The following is a 17,950-nucleotide window of genomic DNA, read 5'->3' as shown; positions in this document are numbered from 1 at the left end:
TGTACATAAGGAATGGCACTCAAACAAACTATCGGAGTTTATGCTAGCATAAACCCCAATAGCAGTGAGCAGCGGGCCTCTGCTCACTGCTATTCAATTACTGGGCAACCCACCTCCTGCCCGGGGAGCCCTGCACTACGAGAGCTGGACAGCAGGAACTATTTTTCTCAGGCCCTCCTTTCCAGTGGCTCCTGGCTAATAGCTGGAACAGGCTGGCAGGGGGAAAGCAGAGACAGGATGAGGCCAAGAGCAACCCCCTAGGATTCCCTCTCTAGGTCAGTTAATGCCACAGGCAAACCCCTCACACGCCAATAGGGCAAAGAAACGACGTTGCCAACAACTTATAGAAAATCCATAGCTGGGCTCCAAAACAATGGCATTAAGAAGTAGTCTCATGATCTGCAACATGAGCGATGCCTGCTTTCCTCCTGATCTGGCTCCTGTGATTACCTGAACACATCAACCAGAGATTTTCTACAGGGCACTTACCCACACCGTCTCCCATGTGGATTTTGCAGTAAGATCTTAGCTCACCCACTGCTGGGCCTTCAAGCTGGTGCACCCACAAGCCTTCCTCATCTAACAGGTTGCTTTCACAAAACCTGTAGGAACTTAATCGTCTCTGAGAGCTCTGTCCCTTTATCTGACGGAAGTAACAGACTCAACAACTGAACACAGTTGCAGAAAGAGCATTTCCTCTGCTTACAAAACTGAGCTAAGTACATGTGCAGGTTTTTGCCTGTCTTGCATCTTTTTTACTGTACAGAAGCTTTTCACTGCCTCACTGTGAAACATTAAGAACTAGAAACCCACAGAGGGAGGTGAGTTTCATGCATTCAGGTATATTCCAAAACAGTTACTGCAAGAGTTGTCATCACTGCAGAGGGCATACAATACTCAAAGGCAGTGTATATAGCAAAAGACATAGAAGGAAATATCTTTAACTTTGACTATGAAGCCTGCAAGCATCTAACTGGGAACAATTACAAAGAGTACCAATGAAAAAAATAAAATATTTTTTAAAAAACATTTTAATTAACACAAAATCCTTTCCCAGAAAAAATAAAGAGATTTCTTCCATCTGTGGATTACTGTATCATGGCACCAGGACATTTGGTGCCACTCATTGGTTGTGGCATTATTACCTTTCTCTCCACTTCCCACATCAGTCTTCTTCATGTTGGGACAGCACTTCTTTCCCACTAAAGTATGCCTAATGCTTCCTTTGTGTGTGATGCCATCACCACCTGTGTGTCATGTTTTCCCATAGTCCGAACTTACAAGTACTGAAACTGTGAGATATTTATGAGATCACATTTATGAGTGGCTGTACGCTGGACCGTGAAGCTGCAGAGACGGGCATATTCTCATGAACGGGCATGATTAGCAACCTTTTCTACTTCAAAGAGGTACCTTGCCATTAATGGTGTAATGAATGCCAACAGAGTATCTGCCTTTTGATTTCACACCTTTAGGGTCACATCCTCTTGTAGAGTATTATCATTCCTGCAACTAAATTCCGAATTAGACACATTTTAAATGTTTGCCCTCACAGGGCTGCTCAGGGTTCACCCTCCGAATCCCGAGGACTTCGTATGTCTGAACTACTTTCCTCATCCAAGTTCTTACACATCTTAAGAACATCGTGCCTTTTTGTCCCTTATTTACTCCCTGAATGCTGCTTCCCTGCATCGCCTTCCTCTCTTCCCTAGCCCTACTCCTGCAGCTTTCCCCACCGCAGACCTCACTGCCCCATGCCCGGCGCAAACCACAGCCGCTCCCGCAGAGCAGCCCAGCTTCAGTTCCACTCGAGATGAAACCAGCACTCCCCCCACAAGCTCCTCTGCACACCGCAAAACGCCCGTCGCGGCCCTCCCCGGCCTCAAAGCCCCAGCACTTCCCGGGGCTGTCTCCTTGGCGCGGGGATGAGGGCAGGCGACAACAGGCGGCGGCCGGGGCGCCACCCCGGGACGCGGGCGCCATCTTGCGGGAAGAGGCGGCGGCCGGGGGCAAGGCGGGGTTCAGCACCCCGCTCCCTGCAGCCCATCGCTTTCGGCCGCCCGCCCGCGGGAGCCGGGCGGGGTCACGGCGTCCCCCAGGACGGGGCCAGGGGCGGGGCCAGGGACGGGGACGGGACGGGGACGTGAGGGGACGGGACGGGGACGGGACGGGGAGGGGAGGGGAGGGGAGGGGACGGGACGGGACGGGACGGGACGGGACGGGACGGGAACGCACCCCCGCCCCCCCCGGCTCTCCTCAGGCGCTCCTCGCGGCGCGGCGGAAGGCGAGAGGCGGGGCTTTCGGCGAGCCAATCAGCGGCCGGGCGGGGGTGTGGGTGGGGGGGCGCGCGCGCGCGCGCGTGCCGCCCATGACGCCACAATGCCTATGGTGGCTGCACAGTGACACGTCTCCTTCCGCGGCGGCGCCCGGGAGGGGGCGGGGGAGCGCCCGTTCTCGCGGGATCCCGCAGCGGCTGGCTCGGCCCCGCGCGAGCCGGGACGGCGAGACCGGGCGGCCGGCGGGGACGCCAGCGGCGGGGGTAGGCGGTCGGCGCGGCGCGGCGCTGGGCGGCCATGGCGGGGCAGCAGTTCCAGTACGACGACAGCGGCAACACGTTCTTCTACTTCCTCACCAGCTTCGTGGGGCTCATCGTCATCCCCGCCACCTACTACCTGTGGCCGCGGGACCAGCACGCCGGTGAGCGGCCCTGCCCCGGGCCCGGCCTGCGCCTCCGCCTGCTACCACGGGCGCTACCTCCCCTCCCCCCACGCCCCCCCTCCCCCCCGCCGGCGGCGCGCGCCCCCCGCCCCCGCGCCGCGGCGGAGCCGGGCCGTGCCGTGCCTCCGCCGGGCCGTGCCTCCGCCGGGCCCGCAGCGCCGCCGTTCCGCTCCGCTCCGCCCCGCCTGGGGCGTCCGGGCAGCTGTGCGGGGAGCCCGGCGGAGCGCGACCCCGGGGGCTGCCGCTTCTGGGGGCCGCCGGGCGCGCGGTGTGGTCGGTGTCAGCCATTGAGCGGTAGCCGGGGGCAGACGGCGAACGGGAGGGTCCGAGCCCGCCTCCCCCAAGGCGCGCTCTGCTCCGCGCCTCTGCTCTTGCAGAGTCATTGCCGCGCTGGGCTCCAATGCTTTGGTTTGGGTTTTTTGGTGTTTGTTTTTTCTTGTCCCCCCGGGGTGTTTCAGGGCGGATGACCTAAATTTTCATCGTGGGAAAAGAATAAACTCTTGGACATTGTTTTGGAGTTGAGGCCAAAGAGAAGTTACCAGGCTCTGCTTTTATAGGCTGTGAGGTCACAGCGAGCGTGAAAATGGGGCTTTAATGTTTCCCATTGCAAGTCACAGTTAAATGTCCTAACTGCTCGATTTCTGTTCTGCCTCCTGGGATGATGTTTTGTCTCCCAAACAATGTGAGAAAGTTCCTCTGAATACTTCTGCATTTCATCTCCACAGTCATTTCCCTCTTTGTCTTTCCTGCATCCCTCTCTTCTTGGAGGGAGAAGGCATTTTGGTATGTAGGCTGCCAGGAACACATTTTTAACTGCAGTTTTGAGGTGAAAAGGGCTGTAGAAATTGTGTTTAAAGGCAGGATAGTAAACGCTCAGTAGAACAGGGATGCTTGATGCTGATTCTCGTCGCTGAAACTGCTGACCTTTTAAGAACGCTTGTGCTTTGCAATCTGAGAAGAATCCCTTTCGTTCACTGCATCTTTTTACGTTCAGTATCTGGTGGTTATTTAGTGTTTCTGTATGCCATTTTAAATGGCTTGTGTGGTTCTGTTTAACTAAATTTTACATGTGAAATATTCAGCAATGAAATCTTACTCCTATACCTTCCAGTAAGGAGTAAGTAAAAAAAAAAAATTACAGAACAAATGCTGGTTTGGTGCTAAATCGTAGCTGTTTACAATCTTGGTTGCTGACAAACATGCCTGGCGCTTCCGACAGGGCACTGGCTAGAGAACCTCTTTGGAAGATTGATCTCTGCCCTCTAGATACTACCTGTTGTATGGCTGGAAAGAAAGGTTTCTCTGCCTTGTCTTGCTGTTTCAAGAGGGAGGCATTACTGTTGTTGAAGACATTTTGTAATCTTTGGGTTGTTTTTAAGGAGCAGGGGATCAGAGAGAGAAGGTAACTCTACTTCTGTAACCTTTCTCCAAAACTCAAGATTTTTGTTTTATTTTTGTTCTACTGAAGGTTGGGAGGCAGTGGAGGAGAAAATTGCTTCCTTTCTTAGCAGCTGCTTCTTGGGAAAACTGATGTGACTTAGTTGAGATGGTGTGCAGAATGGTATGGCCAGCAGTGACTGTTAACTTCAGTTTCAAGGGGCTGACAGAAGTAGGAAAAGCTGTAGAAATGCTGTCGAACTTGGAAACACTTTACTAGCCTTATATTTGATCTTCAGATATCCTTACAGAATGGCAGAAAATGAAAACCTCACTTTGGAATATGGCTATATGGATTGTACCCAGTTTCCAAATAGGCCTGCCATTAAACATTACTCACTTCTTTCCCTCTAGCCAGCATTGTCAAGTGTGTGGAGGGCCTGCTGCATATCATTCTGCAATTAGTGCTAGATTCTTGCAAAGCTGTGTCAAACCATACTTTCCAAAACACAAGGTAAATTCTATTACGCCGTTGGTACAAAAATGAGTCAACTAAGTGAAAATCACCAGGCATGGCAATGAATGGAAATGAAAGAATGATTTCTGCCTCATAATTGTCTTAATGGATTTTAAAATGTGAGTACAGTCCAATTTTTAGCATATGGTTTCATAGCATGCCTCCTGTCTCCTGGTTGAGGTCTGTTCTGCAGGCTCTTTTCAAATAAAGAGTTGAGGTGGTGTGCAGATCACATTCAGGACTGCTGGAACGCTCTCTTGCTTCATTGTGGTGTTCTAGTTGTTTAAGTGGACGGCTCTTGTGCGACTCGTTTCTAGCAAAATCCTCTGAATAGCCTTCACGCAACTTCGTATGTATTCAACCACACCTGTTCCAGCATTTGAACCGGATTTCAGGAATAAATTAAAACCTTGTGATAATGCAAAGTACAGATTATTTAGCCATGACTTCTTGTTTTCAGAATAGTTCACTCAAAAACCAAACCACGTGTATAATTTTGGAAGCTAAGAGAAGACCTGTGTCTTCACAAGATAAATTTTCCAGCACTGCTAGCTTCTGATTCCTGTAATGAGCAGGAATACCTAGACTTTGATAAGAGATGTTTATTTTGATACTAATTTAGAGCAGGTTTTCCAACCAGTGAGGCACAGTACAGGGCCAAACGGAGTAAGCTCTGCCAAGATCTCTGCACCTACCTCCATGTAAGACCAACTAACATTTTTGTTCTGGAATTGTGTTTTGTCCTACCTGTGCTAGAGAGTCCAGCGTAGAGATGCCTTTGTGGCCCTGGGCAGAGTTGGTGAGGTACAGGTGGATTAGCTAGCTGTGCCAGCTCCAGCTGCAGCAGAGCCTGCTGGGAGTGGGAAGACTGGGTCGGAGCGAACTTTTGAAGCAAATCCCATGCCTGTCCTCCTCACTTCAAGACCCATTTGCAATGTGAACCAGAGCACCCGAAAGACACAGAGCAGATTCCTTTTTTTTTTTTTTTGGTAAAAACTAGGTGGGAAGATGTGCTCCAGCCACATTGATTTGTGAGAGTGGGCTAGAGCTAGTCTGAAGCGAGAGTGAAATGCTTATAGCATGGAGGTTGAGCCTTCGGTGCCTGCTGTTTCCTTCTACAAATGCACTGCCATAGATTGCTGTGAGGTTTAGCACCAAAAATCTGGGAATTGCTGATGGTCCGTAACACTTCAGGGTTTGTTCTGTGCTGTAGTTTTGTAGTAAATGCTGATAGAGTACATTAAAGAAAAAAAATAATCAGTGTTTTTGCTGTAGCGGAGACTGGAACATAAGAATATATCTATACTGCTTTACTGCTTTGAGAAAACTCACAATGTGTTACCTAATGTCAGATTTTTAGCAGGATAGTTTTTTTGGCAAGCCATTAAGATTATGCTCTTAGTTCTTTTTAAAATCAACTTTTGAAAGACCTTTTCAGTACTACTGTCTTGAAGAACAGCATGATTTAACTTCTTGTCTCTCTCAAGTCCTGAGTAAAATTTGAGCTGCTTTTACTTCCTGGGTGTCTAAACCTGCTTTCTCAAGGCATTCTGAGAGAGTCCATGTGAGGTGTTGCTGCAGCCTGCAGCAGGGGTCAATATTTATATTTGGGGAAGGTCTTGCTGTGGCGTGGTAGTCACCCTGTGAACTGTCCTATAATTTCATTACCCTCAGCTTTGATAAACCAAACAAGAAGGTAATTGACTTTGTAAAACGGATTTGTGCCAATGACTTTATCTCCTCGGTGTTCATTGTAGGGCTAATAAGGCTCTTGTAAAAGGTTAATTGTTCAGCTTTGAGTCTTGGGCTGCAGTTTCATAACTGCTTCAAGGTAGCAGTGCTCTAACAGCCAGTCTTGTATTTCTCCCCCTCCCTTGTGCCAAGTGGAGCACCTGAGCAGTGTGAGGGACTGGAAGAAATTCATTTGAGCTAAAAGTAATTTTTGGTGCTTTTTTGGTGTGTTACTTTTAATATGTATTAGTTTCTGGGTAGGATTCACTTTGTGGATGTCTGGGATGGTGCAGGATGTGACTGTGAGCTGGGAGGGGAGAAGGCTGATTCTTTTGGTGGTGGTGATGGCTTCAGGTGATGGTGAAACTGCCATGTTGTTTATCCTTGACTTGTACCTTTCTAACATATATGTGTGTAAGTGTGTTTTATTATTAAAAAAAAAAAAGCAGTTCATACTTTTTGTGGATTACTTGTGTTTTGGGTAAATATTGGTATAACTTTAACATAATTACTGTGAGGAAAACTATTGCAAGGACTGTTCTTGATTTGGAACAAAAAATACGGTTGCTAGAAAGTTACTCTGGTGCAGATTAATTTCTTAACTAGAAAGTATTTTCTGAAATGAGAATTTTTAAGTTGTTTTTGAAAAAGTTAATTGTAAGAGTTGAAGAAAAGATGTTTTTTCTCAGCAATTAGGGATGGATAAGTGCCCATCAAAGTATCTTGTGTTGTTAGACTTGCTTTGAACCAGTTTCACTGTAGGCTTGTGTGGATTAAAGGTCAACATCTAGAAAGAAAATGGAGAGCAAGAGGTGAATGAATTTGGTTGGATAATGCGCCAGTTGTTGCACAATGCTGATGTGTTTCCTGAACTTGGTGTACTTTTTGACTTATACTTGTGCTGCTGAATTGAGACACATAATTATAAAGCTGCGCTGAAACAGGTGGTCAAAGATTGTGATGTGCTTTGTAGTTAAGTACATGTATCTGTGAAAGCTTTGTCATTTCGTCCAATTTTTGAGTTGATTTAGGTCTACATTAAATGAATTATCCTGTTTTAGGGCACTGGGTATTCATGATGTGTTACAAAGCTGTTGGAAAGAATAAAAATCTCTATCCTGAGTCTCTTACAGTAACTTGAACAAAACAAGATGTTGAAAACAGTTCAGAAACCCCAAAGAATAATAGCTGTGAATGCAGGGATAATGTTAATGAAAGTCTTCTCTTGCAGTCTCTTTGAGGCAAAAGAGGCTGTAGGAGCTATTCTGCTTGGAACATTTCCTTCTGAAATGCAAGAACAGAAAAACCTACTGTAGCAATGGAGAGAAAAAAATGAGCTGCTGCATTTTCATATCTAGGAAAAAATATTGATATGAAATGGATAAAAGCTGTTCAGTTTACTTTCATAGTGATAGAAATCCATATAAAGTGTGTGTGGGGTTTTTTTTTTGTTGATCCCCACCCCACAGCTTATATGTTGTCCTGTTGCTCACCAGCCTTTTTCCCCTGCACCCTCTCAAACGTTTCTGAGATGTAGCTAAAGTTCTCTTGAAGAACACTGGGCTAATACAAAGAAAAAATTTTAAAAATCTGGTTAAAGGAGGCTATTCCCTGCTAATTTTTGAAGATGCCATGCCTCTAGGAAGTAGCATAGGCAGTTTGAGAACCCTTGTTCTAGTCCAGCCTTTCTGTGTTGAGGCTGGGCAAAGTACAGAAATACTTCAAAAATATAGCTTACTAGGTGACTGTTAAAAGGGAGAATAGAATATAATGGTGATACTTAATACTATTTTGTTAATTTTTTACTGTATTGCGATTTTGAAACGGAGTTTTTTGCATACTACTGTAGATAGGTAGTACTTGGCACCCACATTCAAAACCTTGAATAGAAGTCCTGAGAAAGTCCTTCTGTAAAGCTTTACTGTATTAGGAACCATACTTCTCTGTATTATCTGCCCACTGTGCTGGATATGCCTATGTAGTAGTGTATATATGAAGGTTTCTCTGTGATTTTTTTGGTGCATTTTTTTTCTGTAGATCTCGAGGCTGTCTTCAGAGATCTGTATGAATCCCCTCCTTTAAGGTGGAAACAGAGGAGCTGAGGCTGTAAAGTTTATTTGGCTCTTTAAGGACAAACAGTGAGTCTGCAACTTGGATGTGACTCAAGCTGATGTAGAGAATGCAGGCAGCATTTCTTGTGTTTTATCTGTAATGGAGTAATGAGCACTTGTACCTTACAGCATCTGGGGGACAGGAAGGGCATCTTGGTACTACCTAATACCGCTGCTCCCACTCTGGGGTAAAATTATTCTGTGTTGCTTCTAATCCTCTGGTGAGATAAAATTGGTTGGAGTGGGTTGACTGCGTCCCCCGTCCTTGCTCACAGCTCATTGAAATCTCATTAACCTTACCTCAGAAGTATTTCACAGCATTTTGGTAGTACAGGATGCTGGTAAAGGACAGGCTAAAAACACAGGATGCCATGCTCATTGCTAAGGCTTACGTGGTGGATGAGCATGGGTGTGAAAACTTGATATCAGTGAATATAAGCATTTTGTGCCTGTATGTGCATGTGCTTATCCTTTCCTGTTAATATAACCTTTGAGCATTGTGTCAGGAAGTGGGAGGAGAGTCAGTTATGCATTTAAGAATGGTTACTACATATACATTGAATTTTTTGAGGTATTGGGAGATTGAGTGTACTACGGTTAACTTAAACCATTTCAAGTTCAGAAAAATACATACAGCTTATTAGGTGACTATTAAAAGGGAGAATAGAATATAATGGTGATACTTAATACTATTTTGTTAATTTTTTACTATATTGCTATTTTGAAGCAGTAGGGTTTTTTTTCAGAAAAAAGGGGTTTTTTTTGAAGAAAGGGCAAACATCATGAGATGTCATTAGTAATGCCTAGCAATTATCTCTAAAAATACTTTTCAAAACAAAGTGTTTGGACAGAGTTATCTAAACTGCTCTGTTATTTGGAAAAAAGGATGTCTTTTCATGGAATTTTTTTAAAGTATTGTAATCCTCTTATAAGCATTGTAGCCTCCTAGCAGTAAAATAAAATTAATAACCCTGTATTAGAGATTAGTTGAGTAGCTTCAAGACTGTCCAGAACACTTAATTCTGAAAAGCTTTTTGTTGCAAGATAAAGATCAAGCTATTACAAGAACTTTATCTCTTATTACATGTACAGGAAAATAAAGCTGTTTCTGTTTTTTTAAAATTCAGCCTTTGTTATGGAAGCTTATGAAAACAGCATTGTAAAAGTTCTATTATATACCTTGTTGTTCACTTTCTACTTGCTGCAAGGATATCTTGACTACTCACGTAGATGACACTGAACTACCAGGACGTACAGGCTAAGTGTTAGAGAATTCAAGTTAGTGTTATTTAACCTGATATATTCAAGGGTGAAGTGTGATGGTTCAGTTACGGTTTCATGAGCAGCTAAACCATTCTTGCAGGAGGAGCAGGAATTTGAGAGAGGAGCAAGGTAAATGATGAGGAATGGGATCAACAGCGATTTCAAAGGGAGGATTCTGGGGTGAGTTGTTTTTGGGGTGTCTCTTTTTTCTTGTTCTTTAAATTCGTGTCTGTGAAGAAGGGTGCAGATCTTCAGCAATTTGAACAAGTCTAGACTGGGGTTGGTGCTGTGTCCTTTCACCCTGCGGTGCTGCCTTCTCTCACTGAGGGATTTGTAGACGTTTACCTCAGTTGTTAGCCAAGACCTGACACACATGTGCCTCCATTTCATGGTCAGGGAGGTCGTGCTGGCTGGACCATATCCAGAGTAGGGAGCAGCCCAAAATAGGTACTTCATTTCTTTCCTGAGCAAAAAGATTTGTGTCTGCACCAGTTTTTAAGTAAGTGTGCAACTGAGAAGATTGAAGAGGTGTTTTCAGATTTTCACTTAATATTTCCCTTGTACGGAAAATTACTTACTAGCATTCTAAATAAATATCTGTTGGAGACAATGCATTTTAGATTCAAAAGATGCCTTTATCTTGGTTGGCTGGTTGAACTATTTGAAACTAGGATATTTGCTAGCATTGTGACTTCTACAAAGGTTTACCAATAAAGTTTCAAATCTTTTGTTTCTTTTTTAAAAAAAAAGTGGATATACTGGGTCAGGTCAGATGTCTTCTTTACATCATATTACAAAAGTGTATGCCTTAAAGAGGGAGTAACAGGACAAGCATAAACGATGCTTCCTCTGCATATTCTCCCAGTTTCCAATGGTTTTCAGTTCAATGACTCTCTTTTAGCATAGCATCTATACCATCCTATGGCAAGGAGTTCACCAGCTCTGCTGCCCACACTGCAAATAATCACCTTTGTTTTGCATCTGCTTCTGATTTTATTTGATGATCCTTATTTGCTCTACTGGAAGAGGCAGTAAACATTCAATCCTGTCGGTCCTGGCTGTCATTTAGGTTTTTTATAGCCTTCTATTACCTCTCCTTGCACTTTTCTCTCTCCCAGCCAAAAGATTTGTAGCTTATACTTTGGACATAAATCTTCTCATAAGTTTGATGGCCCTCGTTCACCTTAATTGAATGTTTTCTAGTTGCCCCTCTTTGAGAGGTGGGGACTAGGACTGTGCACCATACTCAAGGTGGTACATACCTTAAGCTTATGTGGCGGAATAATGTTCTCTTCCTTTCCTCACAGGAATACTCTAAACATTTGCTTTGCTTTTTATAACTAATAAGCATTCAGCTGAGGTATTCATAGAAAAGTTTCTCACAACACCAAGATCGCACTCCTGAGAGGTAATGGTCAGCCCCAAGCTCATCCTTATATATATAAAATTAGGATAGTCCCCATTGCTCTTTACATTTTCATACTCTGAATTCCATGTGCCATTCTGTAGTCCACTTGCTTGATCTTTACAATTCTTCAGGATACCCTTGCCCTTGTTACCCAGAATAAGTTAATATGGTCCAGAAGCTTTATTTCACTGCTCACCTGTTTACCCAGGTTACTTATTAGTGAAATGTGAGTATCGTAGTTCCAACACAGATTCCTGCAGAGCTCCTGGCGATTTCATTCTGCTGTGAGAATTGGCCATTTACTCTGTCTTCTAGTCATATTTATTTTTGCAATAGTTAGATGGTTGTCCTGAAAGACTTTTAAGAGGAACCTTTCAAAAGCCTTTTGGAGACCACAGACTGTATCAGTAGGATCTCCTCTTCCATACGTTTACTTCCTTTAGAGGACTCAAGTTTGTAAAGCTCGCTTTCCCTTTACAAAAGCCCCACTGATGATAAATGGATGTACGGTACTTACCCCTGTGTCCACTAATTCTGTCCTTTGTTATAGATTCTTCAAGGTGTGCATCAGAATGATACTGAATACAGGCATTTTTAGTGATTGGTGGCACGCTAAGTGACTTTTGTCTACATTCACTTTGGATTGAATGTGTTCTGGTTTCCTTCCCACACCAAATTGATAAAATAAAACTAATAATTGAGGATGTGTGAGTCTTGGAGCCCAGCTTTGTTGCTGATTTCATCTAAAATTGTTAACCTTGACTCATGTGCGTCTTGTTCCATATTAAAATGGCTAGTTTTCTGATTCCTCTCAAATTCCATTAAAGTTTTGCTGATGCACCTGTAGGTCCAGCCCTACTAAAAATTTGATAATTTAGGTGATGTAGTTTAAAAGTTAGTATAGTTAGTCCCACTGACAGTTTTGTCACCACAAATGAGACAGTGTAGTAATAGGAAGGAGGAGGTTTGGAAATGTCTTGATTAGGAGTAATGTGGAACTGTGCCCTGAGACCAGCGAGACTGACTGTAAACAGAAAGTCCAAGTAAGTAAACTCTGAAAAGTTAACTTTCAAGATGTTGAATCATCTTACATTACTATTAAGTCGTTAGTAGCAAATGCTATCTTTTGGTCAGCAAATATGTGTGGAACAGTGTGTGAATGAAAAGTTAGGTTACTTTTCGTCCCTTTTAAGCTTAATCTAGCTGCTGCAAAACGTGCTCTAGGAAAGAAGAAGCCTTGCTATTAAGGTCTTTTGCAGGACTTTCTGTAGTTTATGAACTGCTTGGAGTTTTAATAGTTAACAACAACATGTTAGTCAAAACGTGATATTTTTTGATTATTTCTATGAATATTTACTAGACAGAAAAAAATCTCTTTGAAAACAAGTAAGGTCAGATTATTCAGCTATAAACATTTTACTGAAGAGACTAACTTGGACATAACCTCTTTATCTATAAACTCGGGGTAATGAGGACAGTTCTTACAATAAAGGCATTAAAATTAGAAAGCATCTATTCAGATCATTTAATTCACTGATATGGTCAGTTCAAAGTCCTGAAACATGCTTTCCAGTTTAAAAAAAAAACCCAAAACTAATCTTAACTGAAACACTAGTGGTCATTTGAAGGCTTTTGGATTTAAGCAACTGCATTTTAGAACGCTCTTAAATCAATTTAATTTGCTCTATGCCTCATAATTTGGGGTTTTACACTAGAAGTCAATCCTATTATAATAAAGTTTGAAATTATTTAGTACTTCAGAGATTGCTGACTGTGAGTTACTGCGAGTTTGAATCCTGCCTCTTAGTTGCTGGGGAAGATGGGTTATTGCTTTAAAACATTGTTATCAGTGTTTGTCAGTGGCTTCTTTTGAAAGTAAGTGTAGGGTTTTTTCCTAATCCTGTGATTTTTAAATTATTCCCAGGTACCATACTATATCCATGTGGAGTCTATTTTGCAATAATTATCATGGAAAACGTCAATAGAGTTAAGCAAAAATGGCCTAGTAAGGCAGTAGGGTAGCTTTTTCATACTTGTATTCATCGCCTGCTATCTGAGAAATGGTTCTGTGATTAAAAACGTAAATTTGTTTAGAGAGCCCTGGTTCAAGACCTCAGTAAATAAATTGACCATACCACTGTTTAATTTCAGTGATTGTAGAAGTAGGAAAAAGTCCAAGACTTCAGCTTTTGCATGTGTATGTGTATACATTGTGTATATGTACACATATACGTAGCTGTTGAAAGGAGACAGGAACCTATTCAGTGCACAGTTTAGAGGATTAAAACCATGGAACTATGAATAAAAAACAGCAGAATCAGAAACACTCAAGAGCAGTGTTTCAGCTGAGCCTGTTACCCTCAGTTTTAACAGAAGAGGTTTAGTGCTTAGAGCTGCGGTACCCTTGCATCATAAGCTTTACTCAAGACTTGCATGCTATGTGTATTACTTGCATCTCTTGATGCATTCCACAGGTACAAGTTCCCAAGACAGGGTTAGAGAGGGGATGACATGCTGCAAATAAGTTTTGTGAAAGTCTGTCTTTAAAGTGATCTTGGCGTTTCCTAGGCTGCAGAACTCTGTCACGCCGTGTTCCTTGCTGAAAGAAGTCCTCTTCTTTCGAAACCAAGCGGCATTCTCCTTTGGGTGAATTGTCCGCGTCTGGTGGGCAGAATGTTTCATATGTACCTCCTCATGTTTCTTTTTCTGACAGAGTCCACTGGAGCTGTGTTTTAGACTTGCTGCCTTTGGTTTTCTTAGTAGCCTGAAGGCAGAAAGGATGCAGGAGGCTAGGATGTACTTTGGTTCTTTCCTACTGTTTGAGGTAGAATGGTGGAAAACTGGTGGCTTCCATTTATTAGGGTTTTTGTTAGTTTTTAGTTGTCCTAATAATTGACTGTATGATCTTTTTAAACTTTTATATGCTTTAGGTATGAGTACTGATGCCAATAGTCTTACTTTGTGGTATTTTTTCCGAAAACTGACCTGTGTTTGTTGCAGCTGAAACAACATCCTGGTAGTTAAAACTTTTCTCTATAATTCCAGGTGTACCTCTTTCCCTTCCCTCTCTTCCAGAGTTGCCCATCTCCAATAAATGTGTAACCTTGTCTCTTTCCTCAGGAGGTTGTAAAAAATAAAAAAGAATCTCCCTTGAAGGGTTTTCTTTTGGAGCACTTGTTGGAGCCTCTAGAAGCTGAAACAAAAAGGTTAGCTCTAGGTAGGGATCATTTGTCAGGCATTCCTATGGATAAAATGGATCCTCCTGTTTCTTCAGAAACAAATATATAAGACTTCTCAAGCACTTTCAATAGTAGAACAGTGAAGACCACTTCTGCTTCACTGTCAGAAAGGAGTAGGTCAGAAGTAATTTCTAAAGTAACAGCTAGGTTAGATTACCCTACACGAGTTACTAAAATGGAACAAAACTCGTGCAGTGCTTTTGTATTTGTATTGCTTTATGGTGTTCACCCCAAAATGACTTGTATCCTAGATCTTTCTTTTGATGTCTTGGCATAGCCCAGTTACCTGGTGCCCTCGTCGTTGCCCACAGAAGTGGTTCATTCTTTCTGTGGTATTGTTTTTAACACGTTTCATGAAGTCGTACCAGCATGTGTGTCTCGGATTCTTCTGGCAACAGAAGTGCTTGTGTTCCTGAGCTGCCGGGCAGTGCCCACGTTGCCAGCATCCTTTGTGTTCCTCACGTGCCAATAGAAGCATGCCTGCTTTGCTAGTCATGGGTAGTGCTGCTGAGGTGGTGATCCCAGTGTGGTAAAACAATATGCAGTTGCTGCGTTTTATAAAGGCCTTGGTTTTTGAAGACGATATTTGTATGAGAAGCCAAAGACTTTGTATTCTTATGATGAGGGGGGCAGGGGAGAAGTGCAGAAAGGCAGTGTGTGTGCCATTAAGGTAGGTAAGGGTGAACGTCAAAACCAAACTTAAGTCAGGCATGGCTGAGTTGTAGGCCACAGGTTGTATGTAATCTATGTATGGAAACAACGAACCCAACCTGTGATCAGCTGCCTTCTGTGTTTGTGTGCCCTGTGTTCCTCGCCCACTGTGTGATGGGTGAATGAACAGATGTTGAGACAGACATGAGAAGAACTTTTTGTTGTGTGAGGGTGATCAAATGCTAGAACAGGTTGCTCAGAGAGACTGTGGGGTCTCTGTCCTTGAAGGTATTCAAAGGCCTACAGCCAGAGCCCTGAGCAACCTGCTTTGTTGACCCTCCTCTGAGCAGCAGGATTGGATCAGATGATCTCCAGAGGTCTCTTCCAACCTCAGATGTTCACCTGTTCTGGGATACCCAAGAACTGTGTGGTCTGGGTTACCCACCCAGAAAAAGCAGACACCTCTAGCTTATTCATCCTAAAATCGTGCTCTCTAAAGACCTGGATATTCAAGAGGCATACATAAGTTCTGACAAAGAGGAGTCAATTGTTTACTTAAGCATTCTCTACTTATTGTCGCCTGGAATACAAAGGAAGAAAACCTTTAGTCACAAAATAAAAGAAATAAAGATCAAAGACGGTCTTTTTTTTTTTCCTGTTTTTTTAATAATTACTTTGAGCTTGTCATTCAGATGTTGCATACCTCTTTGGATTCAACGTAAAGTTTACTATATCTCAAATTTACAGATCAGTGATCTTTAGCCATTCGCTAGTTAAGGTATGTAGCCAAATGGACAGCTACCTTTAAGGAAGCAGAAGTCTAAAATACTTGTTAATTACTTTATTTTCATACAAAGGTAGTAAGCAGATCAGTGTACAAATCAACTTTTTCCCATTTAGTTATTAATAGCCTAGCTGTGCTAAGGTCTTGATTTTATTTTCATTTGTCTAAAATCTTTAGATAATGTCAGATTAAAATACCTACTAGTATCACTGGAGGACCTGACTAGCTCTTTCTGCATAATCGAAAGAGATGGCACTGAGGTTTCCTTTTGTACCAGTCATTTTATTTCTTGAACTTGAAGAGCGTATTAAGATGTAGTTTTGGCTGGATATTCACATACATTTGTTAAGATATTATAATAGGCACTTGTGAGAACCCTCTGAAAGTAAGAGAGTTGTATTGATGCAAAATTGCTTGTGCATCTCAGGAACTTTGGATGCATCCGTAACAATTTGGGGAGAAATGGAGTAATCTGGGATGCTTCCCCAGATTATTTACAGAAATGAACTGGCACTCTACATCCTCATCTGATAGGGGTGCTTTAACAATACCTTGATGCGTGGATTATTGTTAGCGAGATTAATTCAAAAGCCCATGGATGCATTACGCCTTTGCTTTTCAAGGCTGTTTAATATCTATTTTAAAAACCGTAGGAGAGATTCACTGTTAAGGGTTTTACCCATCAAATGAGAAGTCGTTTTTACTAGAGGAAAAGCATTTCCCCCCCACACACACTTGTCTCCCTGTAATCCCATATCAAAGCACGGTGTCTGAAGTGCTTTTATGCTTTAATGGGGAGCCATGATCTGGAGCAAGAAGAAACAGAAAACTCTTATCTGCTTTTCAGACTCTGAACCTCTTTCCCTGGCAGAGCAAGGATTCCAGAGCTAAAATCCAAAGAAGGTACAGTTCCTATTTCACTGCAGAGCTTTACCCTGAGCAGCATGTAATGTATTTACCCCTGTGTGCTCGGGGTCTGCAGGATATTGCAGGGACAGTGTGCCAGTTCTGTGGCACAGCAAATCCACTTATGTGAAAGAAAGCTCCTTGGGAGAGGAAGGCAAATCAAAAAAGGACCTGATTTATCTGCAACTTGCTCATTAGGAATACATTGCTGCTTTTGTTAAGCACAGTAATTATCTGGTATTCCGGCTCTTGCTAGCCTTTTTTTTTTTTTTTCTTCTTTTTCCCCTGCAACCAATTTCTTCCTAACAAGGTAAGTATTTTCTTTGGTGCATCACATACGTTGTCTGTAAATAAACAGGAATCCTGTTTTTCCTGGATACAGCAGGGATATAGCTTTCTTACTCAGGGTGATGTTTTGCCAGTGGCTTTCTGCCTAAGCTGGGAGTGATGTTGTCTGTACTCCTCCTTCTTTCTCCCAAGTAGCTGCCTGTTTTTGAATTCCACAAGTTAATACGTGTTAATGATGACATGTGACAGAGGAATTGCCTCAGGATAGTTCTGAATAATTTGAATAGTCTGTACTTCAGCCTCAACTTGGGAAGGATTTGATTCTCTCTTTATGTTCCGAACAGATAACTATAAACAATCATTCATCTTTGTAGTGCCCTGTTTCCTTTTGGGGTTGTTAATCAAATGAGACTATTGCCATCCCAAGATCAGAAGGAAATTAATGAGGTGCTTTTGCTTTGATACGGTTTAATCAACTGTAATTAGATTTGATCCAGAGTTGTTCAGATGCATGTGGAAAAAAAAAAATTGCCATGGTTGCTTAGCATCGTCTTAATTTGGTATTTGTCTGAAGAGGTCCCCCTGGGCAGCATAGCTGTTCCAGGGCATTGTTGCCAGGCACTATTTTAACTGACTTAGGTGTGTGCTGTTTACCTATCCAAAGGACTTAATTTTTTGCTCACACCACTTGCCTTGGCGGTTTTTTTTTTCCTTGGTGCTATTGTCAGATTGGTCACAAAATGACTCCTGCAGCTGTTATTGGAAGGCTGTTCCAAAACCTCAGTTCTCTGGTTTATTATAAAACACCTTTAGTTTTTAGCCTCATTTTCCCCTGTAGTCAGTTTTTATTTGACCATATGCCAACTCTTTAGTTTAGCTTGCACAACTGTTTTTCTGTTCTCCATGGTGCCTTCCCCTAAGGGCCTTTTGGAAGCTTTTTGGCATGGTAAGGTGAAG

At 42.8% G+C, this 17,950-nt stretch overlaps 1 protein-coding gene across 1 annotated transcript in view; it reads left to right on the top strand.

The window, feature by feature from the left end:
* The first annotated feature begins 2,372 nt into the window (after nt 1–2,372).
* SEC63 (SEC63 homolog, protein translocation regulator) overlaps nt 2,373–17,950 on the top strand; it is a 64,093-nt gene continuing 48,515 nt past the window's right edge. Inside the window, exon 1 of the mRNA XM_072855610.1 lies at nt 2,373–2,697. Within this exon, the coding sequence (XP_072711711.1) occupies nt 2,574–2,697 (124 nt within the window). The 5' untranslated portion in view covers nt 2,373–2,573. The remainder of the gene's footprint in view (nt 2,698–17,950) is intronic.

The sequence above is a fragment of the Ciconia boyciana genome, chromosome 3 (genome assembly GCF_034638445.1).
Source record: "Ciconia boyciana chromosome 3, ASM3463844v1, whole genome shotgun sequence".
In the NCBI taxonomy this organism is placed as follows: domain Eukaryota; kingdom Metazoa; phylum Chordata; class Aves; order Ciconiiformes; family Ciconiidae; genus Ciconia; species Ciconia boyciana.
This window is presented reverse-complemented; position numbering and strand designations above follow the sequence as displayed.